Here is a 19,936-nt window from a genome sequence, read left to right on the forward strand (position 1 = left end):
CGAATAGAATTGCTGGAAAACATTTATAAAATTAAATAACTTGTGGGTTCTCTAGAAATAACGTAAAATTGAGTGGTGGGTTGGGGAAAGTATAAATGTGAACAAACGTGTCCGGAAAACAAAAAATTCCGCTGCTTTTTGCTTCTTCGTCTGAGACTCGCTCTCCTCCGCCGAACAAAATGGTCAGTTTCTTTCTCACTCTTCCGCTTTCTCTCTCTTAAAATTCCAATTGATTTACCAAAATTTTAGGGCTAGGATTTAGGGTTAGGGATTAGACATTGTTATCAGCTTCTTGATCTGTATGTGAGTGGAATAATTGGGGTCGGATCCAAGTTCCTTAGAACTGGATCTCTCAGATCCTGCAACAACAACATGATTTAAATGCATATTTTTGATGAAATTTGAAAAATGCAGGCATTTTTTAATTGGAAGATAATAAATTGTTCTGAATTTTATGTTTGTTTGTTCTTGGTAATTTGATGCTGTTAATGGTACACATGGATGATGGATCCCATTTGAATTTTTAAGAAAAAATTGGATTTGAGCGTGCAACTGAGTTACCATAGCGGACCGTGTTCTCAGGAAATTATTCCACAAGATTTTTGTGTTTGTTTGATCTTGTTGATGGTGTTCAACAATGTAGTTGAGGTTATAAATGGATCCCGCTTAAGTTTTTAAGATGTTCAATATAAGCTTGCAAATGAGTTAACAGAACCAACTATGATCCCGGGAAATCATTTCTGTAAACTTGTAGTCGAACATATTCAGCACAATTGTGCAAGGGCAATGTTAGATGTACACACATATGCGTCATGCGTGTTCTGATCTAAAAGATAGTACATGTTAAATCTCGAATGCTGAATGCAAACGTGTTTATCAAATTAGAGAAACAACTCCATTGACTGGGTATTTGATTACACTCTCTCTTTACTGTAAGTTGCAATCCACATTACACCATATTTAGGCTTTTACACGTACAAGTAATGACTATTAACTTTTGTTATTGATGTGGTAAGAGTCGGTAACCATTTTAAGCTTATATCTAATTGGAAGCAAAACATTAGTTTTCCCTGATAAGCATGAATGAATGAGATATTTGACCCTTCAGTGGTGTAGCCATGATTATCTCCTTTTAATGTCAGTGCTGAAATCATTTGGTGCAGTGTATCGTATAATGATTCAAGTTTTGGCAATATTTAATCGGTTATTGGCTGTTGTTTGTAGGAGTCCTGCCCTTCGATAAAGAACATCCTCCTCCTCGATTCTGAAGGGAAACGTGTGGCTGTCAAGTATTATTCAGAGGAGGACTGGCCAACAAATACTGCCAAAGAATCTTTTGAGAAAGCTGTATTTACTAAAACTCAAAAGACAAATGCGCGGACAGAAGGTAATTTAAGCTTTAATTATTTCTGTACAGGTCATGTCATCAAATTATTCTAATCCCTATCAACTGCTATCCCCTCATATGCAGCATTGTGTTGTTTTGATTCGAACCACTTCCATATTAACTTGTTGCGTCTTCATGTACAGCTGAGATAGCAATGTTCGAGGGCACCATTGTAGTTTACAAGTTTGTTCAAGACCTTCACTTTTTTGTTACTGGTGGTGAAAATGAAAACGAGCTCATTTTAGCCACAGTTCTGCAGGGATTTTTTGATGCGGTTGGCATTCTCCTGAGGTATTTTATCCCCGTATAAAACTAGATAAATTCTCTACTCTCAAGTAGTTATATTTTTATATTCATTTTGTCTCACTTTTGTCCAGAGGCAATGTGGACAAGAAGGAGGCACTTGAGAATTTGGATCTCATTTTACTGTGCCTTGATGAAATTGTGGACGGAGGGTAAGCCTATAACCTTCACGCTATTAAAGTTTGTCAGTGCTATTCAGTGAGTTCAATTCCCAACTTTTACATTTTTCTAAAAGCCTACACTGATATAAGAACCAACGTTGTTGCAGTTTACTTGCAGAGAATAATGATAAATACGATTTGCATGTCTGGACCGCTTGTTCGGTTCATAAGTACTTTATTTCTTGTACAATCACAGCGCCCTTAGGCTTAACCCTTTCTTTTTGGTGCAGTATTATTCTCGAGACCGATTCAAATGTTATAGCAAGTAAGGTTGCAAGTCACAGTATTGATGCTGGAGCTCCGTTGTCTGAGCAGGTATATCCGTTGACTAGATAGTTAAACTCGACATGTAAAAAATACTAATTCAACAACCGAATACTCCCTGCCACCAAATTTTATGTTCTTAATGCATATGTATTTCTTCTTACAGACAATAAGTCAAGCTTTGGCAACTGCCCGCGAACATCTAGCCAGGCAACTTCTTAAATGATGTGTTGAAAGAGGAAAAGCAAGGAGAGAGGACATCAGTTTTATATGTTTCTGTTTCATCTGATGCTGCGATTTTATCAAGTTCAATTACTTCTGCAGAACTCGGTTAATTTGGGCATCGGAACAGTTGATGTCAAAGCTTTAGAATTCGAGATATACATTTACATCTTTCGATGAATTGAATGCCGTATGAACTCACAGGGATGTTCGAGATTGCTATTGTAATTAATTTTGTACCATATGCGATGTTGTCTTGATCGAGCTATAAACTTTCAATAACACGGAGAAAATGTATTCTCTCCTTTTCTGTTTCCGAGAATCCGACTGTTGGTGTATAAAGAGTACACCAACAGTTGCATCATACTCCTTGAATCACAACATAATCTGCATCATGTAGGAAACCGTTGCCGGCTGTAGGGGAGAGATTACTGCGAGACGCATCTTTGCGAACCACTTCATGATTCTCAGCCTCGTGCTGAAACATCTTAACCAACTCTTGAAGCTCCAACTTTCTAACTTCAACCTGCTCTTCGGTGACCGGTTGTTTCAGCCCAAGGTAGAGCAGCCCTACTCCGATTAGCACGGCTCCTATAAAGACGAGAACGGCTGAAAATACACCGAATGCGTATGGAGCGTTCTGTGCTCCCGGCATTCCGTCAACATTAATTCCAAATAGCCCGGTGATGATGGAAAGGACAAGGCCGCAGCCACCAAAAATAGTCAGGTTGTGTGTCACTCGAAGGCTTCGATCCTGTAACCACGCACGAACAGTGCTCTGCATCACGTCCTGAATGGTAAATAAGCGGCCGCGAACTGCTTCTTGCTCCTCGATCATTTCTCTTGTGGCCTTTCGTATTTCCTCTAACAAGGTTCTTGCTGCATTTCCTCTCAAATGTTGGAGAAGCTCGAATACAATCTCTTCTCTTGCATGAAGCGACCACTTCACTCTGATAACCTGCAATAAAATTATGGAGTTTGCCAACAAAGTCTATTAATTTGAATGGCAGAGTAACCTCAATGGACAGTCAAACAAAAAGTTTCTACTGACTGCCTAGATGCTAAACCTAAATGTTAGCCGGACTCGATCTTCCACTTCAACGGGGAATGGGTATTCAAGGCCACAGGAAATAGGATAACACATACATATGGTGGCTACGGGTTAGATATTATGTCTGTACCCAAACACCAAGTACACAGTTAGAACCGTAGAAATAACAGGAGTAGGGTAGATTCAATAACATCATAAGAAAATATATTCTAACATAATTCCTGTTGTCCACAAAACATGAGAAGCTCTCAAAACCAATATCCCTTTCCGATTGACTCAGTTTCTTGCTTCCATTTCGATGTGCAAGATCTGTACATTAGTATATCACTCAGTCACTCACACAGCCACACCCCAATGGCTCTTAGAAGCCATTTGTCTTACGAGAAGTGAGATTCAACAGCTCATAGAACTCATTGTCTTACTAAAAGTTCAGGTTGTTCATCTTTGGTTTATCCTTTCAACAAGAATAAACGTTAAAATAGAATCAAGCGATTTTTACATCAAATGGAATTTGCTAGCAAGGAGATATAGCATACCTGTCTTGATAGCTTTCTGATTTCTTGGTTGAGGATTACAGTGAAAAGATTCATATCCTCATGGTTTCTCCTATTAAACAAAGAAGGTAAAGTCATAAGTGAATTACAAACTAAATAGTAATCAACGAGGTAATATTACTTTACAGGGAATGGTTGTATGCATATGGAAGAACCTGTTCACAAATTTTAATTCAACCTCATCAGCTGCTCCAAATATGGACTTACGGAATAACCTGAAACAGCGGAGACATTGAAGGGAACCACAGGTTGGAGAATAAGAAATGACAAACACGTAACAATGCATACATAAAATTATGGACAACGGAATAGAATTAGTTGTAGTACATGCATAAGCCAACGCCAATAATTGATGTGCCATTTCCACAGCAGGTAGGCTGCTGTAATTTTGCTAAATCAGAACACTAGTACTAAAGTTACCTGTCATCCCATCGAGTAAGGCGGCAAGCTAGATGTGCTATGACTTCATGCACTGTTCTCGGTGCATTATAGCCTCCAGTTGAAAGAAGTTCCTAACCAAAGCAAAGGATTAACCTACCAGCCCTTCAGTTGCATGCACAAAAAAATAACACAGTAAGAAGTTCAAAGCCACTGAAAGGATCAGTCAAAGATGAACAACCTGAACTTCTGTGATACCCAACACATTTATACTTGACACGGGCCCCTTAATATGCAAAACAGTTACAAGGAAGTTTTGCGCTTGCCACGATCGAAGAACAATGGGGATATCATCCTCATCAACAAATGGATTCCCAATAGACTGTCCCAAAAGCTCAAATAGCAAACCCCCGGCAACCCTAACTGGGACCTGAAAAGAGGCATCAAAGCATGTTCAGAATCAACTCTTCAACAAAACCAGATTCCAAAAAAGTTTAAGCTGAAAGTCAGTCACTTTGTTCCACTCCTGCCAATGCAACAGGCTTTACAAACCAATAGTACTAATCACTTAGCAATTTCAGATATAACAAATGCAATGTACCTCGTATAGCAGGTGCTTCATCCGGTCACTGATCAGTCGACTTTCATCTCTCAAAGCTAACCTAACTGCAGGGTGAAGCCACTGGGCATTGTTGAGCCATGCTTCAACTGTGGGGTGGCCTGCAGAGACATGGCACCACCAAATGGGCCCTGCTGGACGCTCCCAATATGGAGCTGCTAAATCTGCAACAGTGAAGTCATCTTCACCATCCATCCCAAACTGCTGAGAGGCCCAACTAGCATTAGCTTGCACAGTTTGTACAATTTCCGAAATCCTATCCCACCCAATTGGAACCCAATGACCACCCTCAAACCTTTCCATATCCTGAACTTGGCCTGATTGCTGGCTCCTATCTTCCATTTGGGATGGAGAATCAGAAAATCCGTAAGAAGGAACACGCACCCTCTCTTGCTCACCATCTATTTGTTGTTTAGTCAGGTTTTTTGAACCAGGTTTTGAACTAATTATTTTCTTCCGGCTTCGGATAAACTCAAAAGCACAAATAAGCCCATTTTTCCAAAGGTCACTCCCAGTCCCAGGCATGGGATCTCTACTAGGACAAATTCTATGGCTATCCGGGTTCTTCGTGTTATTGCAATGGGAAGAACTGTTCTCCCCCACTCTACTGTTGTTGTGTTCCATCAATGCACAGCTAAACCATGGAAGTTGCAATTCTCAGAGACAGGATTAAGCTGCAATTCTTGATCACAGCTAAATACCGCAATGTTTAAAAAAATTATCAAAACCTGACTATAATTAAATTAGAATTTCAGACCATGGATTGCAGTTTGCACTCATAAATTGGCAAAAAATTCAAACTTTCCATCTCCGAGAGTACAAAAAGTTTACAGACACTTCAACCTTCAAGTTAACAAACAAAACAATAAAACAAAAGAAGTATCAATCAAACAAATAAACTCTACCCATATAAACAACCGAATAAGAACATGACCCAGGAAAAACAATTAAAAAACACCCAACAAATAAAAATTAAGTGGGATAGAGAGAAAATAGTTCCTGAAAATTTAGAGGGGGAGAAAAATGATGAATTTAAATGGTAAATTATGGGTTCTTGAACGAATAACAGAAGATTTATATTACTGTTAATTAGGAGGAAATGAAATGAGAGGAGGAGGAGGAGCTTACCCAGGAAAGAAGGCAGAGTGTTGAAAAACCTAAACTCCACCAAGGAAATGCCTTTGTTTGATTTATGCAGGAGAGAAAAACTTGAACTATAAGAAAAAAGGAGGGACGTGGAAAGGCTACGAACGTTGGTACAATTCGATGCTTCCCTTCATCCAAAAAAAAATTGCGATGCTTCCCTTCATCAAAAAAAAAAAAATGCGATGCTTCCCAGTGGCAGAGCCACTAAGGGGACACCAGAATGGTCTGTTCCCATCTGCCTTTAATTTCTTTCTTGGTACTACAGCAGATATTGCTGCTGCATATCAATTTAATACTCTTAAATTTAAGAGCGTTTTTAATTGAAACTTTTTTTATGTTTCAAGTCACGCCTTATTTTAATCTCTATCCCGCTGCAATGGAGCATTTACTTCCCCTCTTTATTCTATTAATTTTTCTTTGGTTTTAACTTATATTTTAAAAAAAATCTTGTAGTAATAAGATTGTCACTTAGTACTACGGTTTAATGGTATTTTCTTCATTTGTAAGTAAGAGGTTTTAATATCGATTCTCGTTAAAGACGAATTTGAACCATATTATTGCTAGCCCATTGTGAGACTAAATTCACCCCCTCCCCCTTCGTGTAAATGACATCGGTTTTTCAACAAAAAAAAAAAAAACCCCATAAAACCCCTTCCAAATGCCTTGTAACGTTTTCTTCAAGGAAAATATTTTGTGAAAATTTTAAAAAAAAATTGCATTTTTAATTAAAAAAAACATGGGTTTTCAGGCGGGCTTGGTGCACACAAAACGAGGCAGGACCCGTCGTATGAATCGGGGCGGGGTCGGGGACGCAAAAAAATGGCAGGCTTTTGGTGTCATATCCCGGCCTGGGGCGGATCACTTCCCGAGCCCGCTCCACCACCGTAGCACGATATTGTCCGCTTTGGGCTTACCATTCCCTCACGGTTTTGTTTTTGGGAACTCACGAGCAACTTCCCAGTGGGTCACCCATCATGGGATTGCTCTAACCCCCTTCTCGCTTAACTTCGGAGTTCCTACAGAACCCGAAGCCAGTGAGCTCCCAAAAAGTCTCGTGCTATGTAAGGATAGGAATATACATTTAAGGATCACTCCCTTGGGCGATGTAGGATGTCACAATCCACCCCCTTAAGGGCCCGACGTCCTCGTCGGCACACCACGGCCAGGGTTAGGCTCTGATACCAAATTGTCACATTCCGACCCGGGGCGGATCACTTTGCGAGCCCGCTCCACCACCGTAGTACGATATTGTCCACTTTGGGCTTACCATTCCCTCACGGTTTTGTTTTTGGGAACTCACCGTAGCACGATATTGTCCGCTTTAGGCTTACCATTCCCTCACAGTTTTGTTTTTGGGAACTCACGAGCAACTTCTCAGTGGGTCACCCATCATGGGATTGCTCTAGCCCCCTTCTCGCTTAACTTCGGAGTTCCCATGGAACCTGAAGCCAGTGAGCTCCTAAAAGGCCTCGCATTAGGTAGAGATGAGAAAATATATATAAGGATCACTCCCCTGGGCGATGTGGGATGTCACATTTGGCACGCAAAACAAGACAAACTCCATGCACGCAAAGTGAGGCACGCAAAACATGACGGACTCAGCGCAAGCAGAACGAGTCGAACCCAGACGCACGAAAAATGAGGCAGGATACGTTGCGTAAATTGTGACATGCAAAACGAGAGGCAGGCTGGTGCACGGATGTATGGCAGAATCGGCATAAGTAAAACGACGCAAGCCCGAGTGCCGAAAATGAGGCAGGCTCGATGCATAGGTCAACCATTGTTGCCCACACAAAGCATTGGTCTCAAGGGTGGAGCATATAGCTGGTATCTATGTGGGGTGGGGTTTAGTTTTAATCACACCGGTTAACCATTGTTGCCCATACGAATGACTGGTGCCAGTAGTAGGGCATTTATAGGTGGTAAAATTTAGTTTAAATCCCACGGGTCAACCATTGTTGTCCACACTTGAAAACAAGGATATAAATATAAATCTAAATGTATTTGAATCTAAATAAAGTAATGTAGAAGAAAAAAAAATCAATGAAAAAAGAAAAACGCTGAAAATAAATAAATAAAATATAAAATGATAAAATCGGTACTTTGGTACTGATTGTCTACAGGAACAGTTGCTAAAAAGATAGCGACTACTCCTCACACTAGTTGCTAAACAGATAGCGACTACTCCTCACACTAGTTGCTAGCATCATACCGATCATTTTTTTTCTTTTATTTCTCTTTCTATAACAAGAAGCTATCATATTCATATTTTTCAAAATATATTTTTCCTTGCAAAAATATGTTATAATTCATATTTGAACACTTATAATCAACGATTTAAAATCTAAATTCAAAGATATTTGAATTTTTTTTTATTTCTAGTCATTTTTCTTTTATTTCTCTTAACATAACAACAGACAATCGTATTCATGTTCTTCAAATTTTTCATGCGAGATCTATTATAATTCATATTTAAACACTTGTAATCAATGATTTAAAACTAAAATTTAAAAATATGAATTAATAGTGGTTACTCACATAAAGTAAATAAATTGGAATAGGGAAAGGTCGGTATCACACTACCGGTCATCGCCTAGTCGTACTTAAACCATTGTTCAATCTATTTATTTTCACCTTCGCCTCACCGTCAAGCTTTGAGAATTAAGGTAAAACTTTGCATTGAGATTCTTGAGGGTAGAAACCCATTTGACAATGTTTTGGGCCTCATTAATAATATTTTTCATTTATTTTTTTTTAGTTTTCGGCTTAAATGTTGTACTAAAGATACATTTCCTACTCAGTAAATCATAAATCCGCTTCCGAATGCCTTATAAAGATTTCCTTAATGCTCACAAAAAATATTTCTCCAAAATAAAACGTTTGTATTTTTTATAAAAAAAAGGTGGGTGTTAAACTCACGGTTTTTAGGCGGTTTTGAAAATTCGTACATAAATCATTGTTCAATCTATTTATTTTCACATTCACCTTACCATGAAGTTTTGAGAATTAAGGTAAGACTATCCATAGAGATTCTTGAGAGTAGAACCCCATATGCCAATGTCTTAGGCGTCACTACTATATTTTTCATTTTTTTTTTTAGTTTTGGCTTAAATATTCTACTAAATATACATTTGTTGCTTAATAAACCATAAATCCACTTCTAAATGCATTATAAAGGTTTCCTTAATGCTCACGGAAAATATTTCGTGAAAATAAAAAGTTTTGCATATTTTACAAAAAAACATGGGTTAACGGCTATTTGAAAGACGCGTAATAAAGTGAAGTTTGAAAGTAAGCCTATTTCCTTTTCACACCTTTGTGGTTCTACTTTGGTATGGATTAGGCAGGTTGGAGTTTTCACTCCTGGTCATGTATGTCATATTTTGGATAAGCAACATTTAGTCTCTCTTGAATCTCAGCTGATTCCTGTAAAGCTCATTCTATAATTCATGTTTTTTGCCTCCCCTTTTCATTTCCTTGGGTCAAAGTGAATACGGATGGCCTTGCTAAAGGTATGCGGCTTGTGGTGGGGTTTTTCAAGATTCCACGGGTTATTTTCTTGGTGGTTTGTCCCTGAGTTTGTGGCATCATACTTCTTTCTATGCAAAGCTTCATGATGTCATCCTTTATTTGGAGTTGGCTCATGCATGATTGGCAAACTTTATGGGGGTGAAAGTGACTCTTCTACTGTGATATTTTGTTTTGCTTCTGGTCGTTCCGGACTCGTTGGAAAAATTGTATTTCTCTTTTACAACACATGGTTTTTCATTGCTTTCATACATTTCGAGAAGGGAATGAAACTGCTGACAAATTAGCTAATTGAGAACTTTTCTTGTCTTCACTTGTTTGGCATGCTTGCTCCTCCTATAGAGATTCTTCATTTTCAAATTTATTGGGATGCATGCCTACAAATTTGTCTCCCCTTCTTGATCCAAAAAAAAAAAAAAAAAACGATGCTTCCCAGTGGTAGAGCCACTAAGGGGACACCAGAATGGTCTGTTCCCATCTGCCTTTATTTTCTTTCTTGGTACTATAGCAGATGTTGCTGCTGCATATCAATTTAATACTCTTAAATTTAAGAGCGTTTTTAATTCAAACTCTTTTTATGTTTTAGGTCATGCCTTATTTTTCTCTCTATCCCTCTCTGCCATGGAGCATTTACTTCCCCTCTTTATTAACTTTTCTTTGGCTTTAACTTATATTTAAAAAAAATAATCATGTAGTAATAAGATTGTCACTTAGTACTACGGTCTAATGGTATTTTCTTCATTTGTAAGTGAAAGGTTTTAGTTTCGATTCTCGTTAAAGGCGAATTATAACGTTTTCTTCACAGAAAATATTTGTGAAAATTAAAAAAAATTGCATTTTAATTAAAAAAAAACATGGGTTTTCAGGTGGGCTTGTCGAACACAAAACAAGGCAGGACCCGTCGTATGAAGCGGGGCGGGGTCGGGGATGCAAAATCATGGCAAGCTTTTGGCACACAAAACAAGACGAACTCCAGGCACGAAAAGTTAGGCATGCAAAACATGACGGACTCAGCGCAAGCAGAACGAGTCGAACCCAGACGCATGAAAAACGAGGCATGCAAAAACGAGGCAGGATACGTTGCGCAAACTGTGACACACAAAACGAGAGGTGGGCTGGTGCACAGAAGTATGGCAAAATTAGCACAAGTAAAACAATGCAAGCCCGAGCGCCGAAAATAAGGAGGGCTCGATGCATAGGTCAACCATTGTTGCCCACACGAAGCATTGGTCTCAAGGGTGGAGCATATAAGCTGCTATCTGTATGGGGTGGGGTTTAGTTTTAATCACACAGGTTAACCATTATTGCCCATACGAACGATTGATGACAGGAATAGGGCATTTATAGGTGGTAAAATTTAGTTTTAATCCCACGGGTCGACCATTGTTGTCCACATAAATATAAATCTAAATGTATTTGAATCTAAATAAAGTAAAGTAGAAGAAAAAAATTCAATGAAAAAAGAAAAACGCAGAAAATAAATAAATAAAATAGAAAATGATACAATCGGTACTTTGATACTGATTATCTGCACGAAGAGTTGCTAAAAATGTAGCGACTACTCCTCACACTAGTTGCTAGCATCGTACCGATCCTTTTTTTCAATTTTTTTTTCTGCATCTTTTTTTTCTTTTATTTCTCTTACTATAACAACAAACTATCATATTCATGTTTTTCAAAATATATTTTTCCTTGCAAAAATATGTTATAATTCATATTTGAACACTTATAATCAACAATTTAAAACCTAAATTCAAAGATATTTGAATTTTTTTTTATTTCTATTAATTTCTCTTAACATAACAACAGACAATCATATTCATGTTCTTCAAATTTTTCGTGCGAGATCTATTATAATTTGTATTTAAACACTTGTAATCAATGATTTAAAACCTAAATTTTAAAAATATGAATTAATAGTAGTTACTAACATGAAATAAATAAATTGGAATAGAGAAAGGTCGGTACCACGCTACCGGTCATCACCTAGTTGTACTTAAACTATCGTTCAATCTATTTATTTTCACCTTCGCCTCACCGTCAAGTTTTGAGAATTAAGGTAAAACTTTGCATTAAAATTCTTGAGGGTAGAAACCCATTTGACAACGTTTTGGGCCTCATTAATAATATTTTTCATTTATTTTTTTTAGTTTTCAGCTTAAATGTTGTACTAAAGATACATTTGTTGCTCAATAAATTATAAATCCACTTCCGAATGCCTTATAAAGATTTCCTTAATGCTCACAAAAAATATTTCTCCAAAATAAAACGTTTGTATTTTTTATAAAAAAAACATGGGTGTTAAACTCACGGTTTTTAGGTGGTTTTGAAAATTCGTACATAAATCATTGTTCAATCTATTTATTTTCACATTTGTCTTACTATGAAGTTTTGAGAATTAAGGTAAGACTTTCCATAGAGATTCTTGAGAGTAGAACCCCATATGCCAATGTTTTAGGCGTCACTACTATTTTTCACTTTTTTTTTAGTTTTGGCTTAAATATTCTACTAAATATACATTTATTGCTTAATAAACCATAAATCCACTTCTAAATGCATTATAAAGGTTTCCTTAATGCTCACGGAAAATGTTTCGTGAAAATAAAAAGTTTTGCATATTTTACCAAAAAACATGGGTTAACGGCTATTTGAAAGACGCGTAATAAAGTGAAGTTGGAAAGTAAGCCTGCTTCCTTTTCACACTTTTGTGATTCTACTTTGGTATGGATTAGGCAGGTTGGAGTTTTCACTCATGATCATGTATGTGATATTTTGGATAAGCAACCTTTAGTCTCTCTTGAATCTCAGCTGAGTCCTGTAAAGCTCATTCTATAATTCATGTTCTTTTGCCTCCCCTTTTCATTTCCTTGGGTCAAAGTGAATACAGATGGCATTGCTAAAGGTATGCAGTTTGTCGTGGAGTTTTTCGAGATTCCACGGGTTATTTTCTTGGTGGTTTGTCCCTAAGTTTGTGGCATCATACTTCTTTCTATGTGAAGCTTCATGATGTCATCCTTTATGTGGAGTTGGCTCATGCATGATTGGCAAACTTTATGGGGGTGAAAGTGACTCTTCTACTGTGATATTTTATTTTGCTTCTGGTCGTTCTGAACTCGTTGGAAAAACTGTATTTCTCTTTTACAACACATGGTTTTTCATTGCTTTCATACATTTCGAGAAGGGAATGAAATTGCTGACAAATTAGCTAATTGAGAACTTTTCTTGTCTTCACTTGTTTGGCATGCTTGCTCCTCCTATAGAGATTCTTAATTTTCGAATTTCTTGGGATGCATGCCTACAAATTTGTCTCCCCTTCCTGATGTGTGATTTTCATTTTTACCTAATTCTTTTGATTTTCTTTGTGTTTTGCATCTTGTCTTGTAGGTTCTTACCTTTTAAGTTGTATTTTAGAGGAGTTCGATCCTATGTCTCTCTTTCCTATTCAAGAGATGTAAGGTTTATGCTCTCTTTCCATGTATTTTATTTTTCTTACTTCAAGAGAATTGACGACTTTTTTTCTTTTCATATCAATAAAAACGCCCAAGTTCTAAAACAAAACTACACAAAAGATGAATGCATACGTTTAGCTTAACAACTTTAATGCATATGTTTCATTGGGAGGAAAACCATCTTTACTCTACTAAGATAAAAACAAACATGAAACATCCGAACAAGAAAACACAAGAGAAAAGGAAACGAAAAAGGGCGTAGTAAAATATCCACTAATCCAAATTAGCACACTTGTTTTTACCTAAGGTTAAACGTGATGAGCAAGAAAACAATATCTAGAATACAATCTCTCCCGTGGCACAGGCACAGGGCAGCAACGAAGCCAAGGTCTCTTATGACCAAACAATGGTACACGATGACGATTATTACGACCGCAGTGAATGCCTCCGATTGGACACTTCCAAACTCACTACAAGACCCCGAAAAAACCTGAGGAGAGGGAGGGAGGTGACTGAGAATTAGTAGCTATTCTGCCATAAATGCTGTTGCGACTGCTTCGAGGGTTGGCCGCCTTGTGAGCCGCCCAGGGATGCGTCCCTTGAACTTTGCTGCTGCTGGTGCTCTAGGGACATCCCGGATTGAGAGTGGTAAAAGTTGGGGTAACCGAGAGCTCCAGCATATTGCTGTGAAGGTGGTGGTTGCTGAGCTTGCCGGAACCCTGTGTGCTGCTGGTTTTGCCCCTGGAAGCTGTAATAGTTGCTGGCTGGAACAGCGGACATTGCTCGGGAACCAGGTCCATGAACCCACATTCCCGAGTTATCATTTTGTTGCTGAAAAAAAATAGAATAAGAAGAATGAGTTTTACTGATTGCAGAAAAGCAGTTGTTTGCTTGAGCATATGCTGTTAATGAACAAAACGATAAACTTTTACTGAGATGATAAATTACCTGTTGAAGTGAGATCAAATGGCTATTGTCCTTGAACTGAGAGTTTACAACATCGTCATAGCCAATCGTTGTGCCTGTAGGTGCCGAGGATGGATTCAAGGGAAAGTTTCCACCAGGAATGCTGGCTGAACTACTGAACCCATAACCAGGCGGAATATTAGCGGACTGAGGCAAACTGCTAGCAGAGACACTATTTTTATACTGTGGGAGAACTGCAGCAAGAGACTGATGGTATGTGCTGTTACCAGCAAATTGTTGCTGGAAAGCTGACGGCATATATGTGTAGCTTTGAGGCAGGAAAGGATAACCGATCATGTTTGAAAAATGCCCCAGTGGAAGAGTAGGTTGAGAATAAGGGTGCATTGCAAGGTGTTGTGGAAGAGCTGGTCCAGTCGCAACATTAGCACCAGGCAGGGTCTGTGCAGTAGGCTGAGCTGCAGAAATACCACCTGCTCTCAATGCCTGTATATACACAACAAACAAATTTGAACAAAATTTGCGATCTCTAATATTTCCGGATTGATCAGAGCAGTAGAGAAATAAGTTGACCAAAAAACACTCAAAACAAGAACCAATTTCGTTATCTTGACTTGTCCTCCATAACAATCAATTCTAAGAAGATCATTTCCATAGGATTAGAACATACACACGATACAAAAAGCACAGGCAACTAACTCATTAGTGGCAATCATAAGATGGTAAATGCTTAAGGTAATTCTATCAAAGTCAAACCAATGTAGATGTTCAGTCCGACAAGAAATATGTAATTAGAAGGGTTAAGTAGTGAGTCTTTTCCTTAAGAAACTAAGAAACATAACTTTAGCACAATAATGATGAGCTAGCAGAAGACAACTGATTTCACCAATAATCCATGGCCTCTATAGAACAGAATGAATACAATGCAAATTGCTGCCAACTTAAACTAGTTTGACTATGTTACATTAAGTTCCTTGGATTTAAGCATAAATCTCGGTCAACAAGAATGTGTCTCTATCTGCATGTATTTCTTTTTCTTTGCAAACATAAGAAACTTACGTCCACAAAAGTTGTTGTAAAAATGTTTAATATTTTTATGTCAGTCAAGCTATCAACTAAAAGAATAATTGATAAGTTTAATACAAAATAGAAAGGAACCTCTGTCATGGAGATGGTGGGACCGCTTATAGAAGAAGCCGCATTGCCATAATTTGTGGCCATAGATTGGGTCATGGGGAACGCCGAGTATGGAAAATCCTCCCTTGCAGCTTGAGCACTCGAAGCCAACAGAGTGCTGGGCAATGAATTTGTATATGCCTGCTTCGAAGAAAATACGAGAAATGAGATTCAACTAATAGTAACAATCAAGATTTGCAATTGCAATATACAACCATATCGCTATAAAACAAACACACATCAACAGAACCGAATGATCTTCAGTATGATCAAACTAAAGGTTAAGCTTCATCTCATGCTCCCTTGTTTTCCCAGTTTAACTTTTCCAATGTTCAGCGTACATGTAATGTATATAATGATGTGAACATACAGACACACACACACTTGGAACACTTGGAAATTAAAAAAAAAAAGCACTAGCATTACATGTGATGTATATAATGATGTGAATCTAAAGACTCCAATGCAGTGGATCTAAAGGCTCCAAACATGTAAGATCTCCAGGTCCAATGATGTTCACATTCCAACCAATTAGTAATACATTGCTCAAACCAGAACCAATTATTATGTGGGGACTGCAATATTACCACAAAACCATTAACACGACAAATAATAAAGACAACATCATAGTTTATCGCCTTACCATCACATTCGAAAAAGGAGCCATATTCTGCATCTGCGAGCTTGTCTGTTGGTGAGAAAATGTCGCATCCAATTGTTGGGAGTTCTCGTATGCAAATCCAGGTGCAGAAGGGAACACATATTGATTCCCTTGACCAGCTTCATGGGTTTCTTGTTTCAATATCTCTGCTTGTGAAACTGAAGGAGATTCATAATCTCCAGCACTGGCTACCGTTCTATGAACTAGATTTTCATCGGAGGCATTCATGAGATGCTCATCTCCATAATACTCAGGACTTCTACAGAAAAATATCTCTTAAGATGGTGCTAAACATCCAACAATAAAACCAAGGGCAATATTATCACAAGGACATACCTTGCATCTGAATGTGCAATTGCAGAAACATCTACAGCCCCAGATGTGTCTTCAAAGTTACTCTTTTGTGGCTCAGATGCAAATGATTCGGAGCTAGGAAGAGCAGGATCAGGGCCAGATCGGAAACTTCCAAAGCTCAAGTTCAAGACATCTGGAGTATGAAGCTGAAGGTGATTAGGAATGACCACAGGAGGTTTGTCTTCTTCAGGAGCTACTCCCCCATCATCGTTCTGTAAATTAAGTTGCTGCAAGTTTGCAGCCACTGATGACACATCTTCAGCTGGGAAAAAAAATGGAAAACATAATTTCTTAAAAAACAGCATTGAGCATTCTGGAATTCATTAAAGTTTGAGTTAGCAACTTCGCTATCTAGAGAAAAAAAAAATTGTTAAAAGTTATGGAAAAGCAAAGAACTGTTCAGGTCAACATCCTACCAAATTAGAGTATTTAGCTTTTTTTTTTTTGCTGTTTCAAGATACTAACTTCAGAACACATGTTGCACCTGAGTTTTCAGTTACAAACAACCCCTTTAAGTATTCCTTCCGGAATATAATAAACCTTCATTACAATATTTCCAATCTTTATGCAATGTTCATATTGAAATATATAGTGGAGCTTTGAGAAAAATATAGGTCAGAAAGAACAGAGGAAAAAAACATTGCAGGACAAACTAAAAAAATAAGCCATCATGGTTACCTTCATTATCCTCGAAAGCATGCCTCTGTGGTTGGAAGGAATTTATGTCTTCATACAAGTTATTATCAAAAGCAGATGCACCTCCGGAATTATCTTCTTGTATATGTCTACCGGATACAGAAGTAGGCTCATTATGGCTTGGAAGTGCCTCAACAGAATCATCTTCTTCCACCTCGACCTCATCTAGCTGGGCTCTTATATGTTGACTAGTTCTATCGATGGGCAAGTTAGATGAATCAGCATACAGCTCAGAGTTTGTGGGTGCTCCAAGAACAGAGGACATGCTAACAGAAGGTGGATCAATCAAGGGCCACTCATCATTGGTTGCTGACAACTTTGGAACTTGATCTTGTGGTGAATGCAAATTGTGATGCAGTGATGCTGCAGGTGCCCCATCATGATGATTACCACTATGATTGTGGGGGTTTGGCACAGTGGAAGCCTTGGCTTGCGGCCTGCCCATCTTAACAATGTCGGCCATGGAAACTTGACCCGGAACCCCAACCCATGCAGACTGATATCCTGCAGAAGGCTGTGAGGATGACAATATTCCATCGTCTGTGTTTAGTGTTGGGATTTTATTTTCACTCCCCACAGAATCGCTGCAACAGATTTTACAAATAGATGAGCAACACTATCAAGTATGTATCATACCCATGTTTTAACATGAATGGCAATCTATACCACCCCAAGAGCTATCAATGTAATAAAAAAAATGACCAGCAAGAGAAAACTTCTACAGATATACAGACATGCAAACAAACCACGTAAGATTTATGTAGAGCATGTTTTCAAATTCAAGTTTTAAAAAGAGAACAAAAGAACATGAATAAGCAGATGAGGGTTACCTATAACTTTCTTAAAATTAATAATTATATTGTTTAGTCGCATTTTATGCTCTAAATCAGAGAAAGAAAAGAAACAAAGAACTGTATCAGTTTGAGGTTTAATATTTATAACCTGTAGGATGTAGGTCGTCGACCTGTGTTATGTCCCGCCATGCCGGATGCAGAACCTGGAATAGCATGTGTTCCATTTTCCTTCTTGTATGCAGGCTTACCATGCGAAAAACCAGAATCTGAGAGAAAGAGAAACAGAAAGGTGAGACTAAGTTTTTACGTTCGGCAGAAATTTGCAAACTATGTAAACACAGTATTATCCAACTTTAATTGCTCTGGTCCACCACATACCATTAGAGCTATAGTGGTTTGATCCGCCACGTGCAGAATAACGGTCACCACCTCTAGCACCATAACTTGAAGTGTTATTCGCCCCACGGGACCTGGAGTCCATCGGTTCCTTACCCTGAAGAAAAATATGAGAGAGTGTGTGTGTGTGTGTGTGTGTTACGTTAAAAAGGGATACAAAAACCATGCCAACTACCTTAAACACAAGAAAATCATAAGACTAAATCGTATTACTAACCAAAGCAAACCCCTTATCAATGTATGGGAAAAGATAAGTATATTTGTTATTTAGCAGAGAAAGAGCAGAATAACTCAAATATAGAGCAAAATAAAATATACAAAAAGGAGTACACCCTGAAACAGATATCTAACGATTTGCCCATACAATCAATGTTTCAAATATATACTGTAAGAAGATAACATAACATATTATCAGAACATAAACCATGAAGAGAGCAAGGATGGGAGGTAAATGACAAAACATGAACTTGAAATTATGCAAATGACACGCACGCACCTCTTTTTTCTTTTCTCGTTTGCTCCTCACTTCATGAAAAGGATCTGCACAAGTTATAAGCTTTACACTACAAGTAGTTACAACAAAAACATATATCTTTACGGAATCACATTCATATAAGCACTAAGACCTATAGAGACTCAACCTACAAAACAAAAAATTACAGAAAAGAGATCATATTTCAACTTTCAACCGCGGTTTTACCAACCAAGCTTCACAAGTAGCATGCTTAAAGAACAACATTAAAGTTTTAATTAAAAAACACTTAAGAAATTCATTGATTTCACTTCTTCCAAAGTATGATTGAACGAATGAGTGTGAGTGAGAGAGAGAGAGAGAGATAGGAACCTAGAAACTAAATACAGAAACAAAAACTCAAAAGTGGGAAATATCCCAGCAAATCATGGAATATATCTTTTTGAAAAATTATAGACCAAATAGTAGGGAAAGCACAAAACTTGATAAACCAAATGAACAATTTGATTCAACCCAATAAATATTTTCCCTTAATAATCCAGAAACCCACTGGACTGTCTCTAATACAGTAATACTACAGCTATGCCTCAGTCCAATTCTAATTTTCTGATTAGCCCTAAAAAAGGAAAAAAAAACCCAAATAGTCAAATTTAAAAATTAGAAAAATAAATTTGGAAAGAGTAAAGCTTTTAGAGAGAGAGAGGGAGAGAGAGATTGGGGGAGGACCTTGGGCGAGGAGGCGATTAACGGCTTCGTTAGGGTCCATGTTACAGTCTTTAAGCATAACGTAGATCTCCTGCTCAGTGCAGTTATTCACAATCTCCTTCAAGCTCTGTACCATCTTCCGAGATCCCGCCGGTATGCCGGAAATCCCAGTATTGCCCTTGCCATTGCTGGCCACGCCTCCGCCGCCTCTCCCGCTCATTCTCTCTCTCTCTCTCTCTCTCTCCCTCTGTGAGAAAACCCTTATTAGATCTGAGACTGCCGATATGGCGTCGTGTTGGGTTTATAGCTGTTCGTCTCTCTCTCTGTGTTCCGCCGCTGCTGCCAAACAGAACGAAGAAGGAAGAAGGAAGAAGAAGAAGAAGATGAAGATAAATATCCAAAGTCTCTCTCTCTCTCTGTCTCGCACCGAAAACCCTCCCTTTCGCTCTTTCCTTTTTCTTTCCTCTGTGAGTGTGCAATTTTTTTTTATATTATTATTATTATTATATTATTCGCAAATTTAAGGGTTTGATTCTATTAGGAATTTAATGACTTTGATTGGGTTGTAAATTCATGTTGATTAGCAGAATTTTATAAACCGTACGTAGAGGGTGTATTCAATTGAGATTTTGAGAAATTTTAAATTTTTTAATGAATTTAGGGGTATTCAATCATGATTTTAAATATTTTTCTGAA

At 38.0% G+C, this 19,936-nt stretch overlaps 3 protein-coding genes across 4 annotated transcripts; 1 reads left to right on the forward strand and 2 right to left on the reverse strand.

Annotated features, from left to right (window-relative positions):
- The first annotated feature begins 108 nt into the window (after nucleotides 1-108).
- LOC137728665 (coatomer subunit zeta-2-like) lies at nucleotides 109-2,643 on the forward strand. The gene is made up of 6 exons (XM_068467390.1): nucleotides 109-182; nucleotides 1,225-1,387; nucleotides 1,531-1,678; nucleotides 1,765-1,842; nucleotides 2,082-2,166; nucleotides 2,282-2,643. The coding sequence occupies exons 1-6, from the start codon at nucleotides 180-182 to the stop codon at nucleotides 2,339-2,341; spliced, it is 537 nt and encodes a 178-aa protein (XP_068323491.1). The 5' UTR covers nucleotides 109-179; the 3' UTR covers nucleotides 2,342-2,643.
- A 45-nt stretch (nucleotides 2,644-2,688) lies between these two features.
- On the reverse strand, nucleotides 2,689-5,660 carry LOC137728664 (uncharacterized). Its single transcript, XM_068467389.1, has 6 exons — nucleotides 4,922-5,660; nucleotides 4,562-4,750; nucleotides 4,363-4,454; nucleotides 4,098-4,157; nucleotides 3,925-3,994; nucleotides 2,689-3,295 (listed from the first exon to the last, which is right to left on the reverse strand). Exons 1-6 carry the CDS (start codon nucleotides 5,561-5,563, stop codon nucleotides 2,699-2,701), a joined length of 1,650 nt encoding a protein of 549 aa, XP_068323490.1. The 5' UTR covers nucleotides 5,564-5,660; the 3' UTR covers nucleotides 2,689-2,698.
- A 7,645-nt stretch (nucleotides 5,661-13,305) lies between these two features.
- Nucleotides 13,306-19,689, reverse strand: LOC137727914 (uncharacterized). 2 transcript variants are annotated; one of them, XM_068466779.1, is made up of 10 exons: nucleotides 19,262-19,689; nucleotides 18,560-18,603; nucleotides 18,046-18,160; nucleotides 17,816-17,933; nucleotides 16,856-17,457; nucleotides 16,160-16,439; nucleotides 15,806-16,082; nucleotides 15,145-15,306; nucleotides 14,011-14,472; nucleotides 13,306-13,893 (listed from the first exon to the last, which is right to left on the reverse strand). In XM_068466779.1, exons 1-10 carry the CDS (start codon nucleotides 19,458-19,460, stop codon nucleotides 13,582-13,584), a joined length of 2,571 nt encoding a protein of 856 aa, XP_068322880.1. In that variant the 5' UTR covers nucleotides 19,461-19,689; the 3' UTR covers nucleotides 13,306-13,581. The 2 variants fall into 2 exon arrangements, with proteins under 2 accessions (XP_068322880.1, XP_068322881.1); XM_068466780.1 differs by having other exon boundaries at nucleotides 15,145-15,303; nucleotides 19,262-19,688.
- Nucleotides 19,690-19,936: the final 247 nt, after the last annotated feature.

This window comes from Pyrus communis, chromosome 3 (genome assembly GCF_963583255.1).
Source record: "Pyrus communis chromosome 3, drPyrComm1.1, whole genome shotgun sequence".
Classification (NCBI taxonomy): Eukaryota; Viridiplantae; Streptophyta; class Magnoliopsida; order Rosales; family Rosaceae; genus Pyrus; species Pyrus communis.

Excerpts from the sequence above, each read along its gene's own strand:
- LOC137728665 (XM_068467390.1), top strand. Across the intron at positions 1,843-2,081 it reads GATGAAATTGTGGACGGAGG|TATTATTCTCGAGACCGATT; the intron begins GTAAGCCTATAA and ends TTTTTGGTGCAG. Across the intron at positions 2,167-2,281 it reads GAGCTCCGTTGTCTGAGCAG|ACAATAAGTCAAGCTTTGGC; the intron begins GTATATCCGTTG and ends TTCTTCTTACAG.
- LOC137727914 (XM_068466779.1), bottom strand. The coding sequence starts at position 19,460 with ATGAGCGGGAGAGGCGGCGGAGGCGTGGCCAGCAATGGCAAGGGCAAT. Across the intron at positions 18,161-18,559 it reads AACGAGAAAAGAAAAAAGAG|GGTAAGGAACCGATGGACTC; the intron begins GTGCGTGCGTGT and ends ATTTTTCTTCAG. Across the intron at positions 17,458-17,815 it reads CGACGACCTACATCCTACAG|CGATTCTGTGGGGAGTGAAA; the intron begins GTTATAAATATT and ends AATCTGTTGCAG.
- LOC137728664 (XM_068467389.1), bottom strand. The coding sequence starts at position 5,563 with ATGGAACACAACAACAGTAGAGTGGGGGAGAACAGTTCTTCCCATTGC. Across the intron at positions 4,751-4,921 it reads TGAAGCACCTGCTATACGAG|GTCCCAGTTAGGGTTGCCGG; the intron begins GTACATTGCATT and ends GCCTCTTTTCAG. Across the intron at positions 4,158-4,362 it reads CTTACTCGATGGGATGACAG|GTTATTCCGTAAGTCCATAT; the intron begins GTAACTTTAGTA and ends CCGCTGTTTCAG.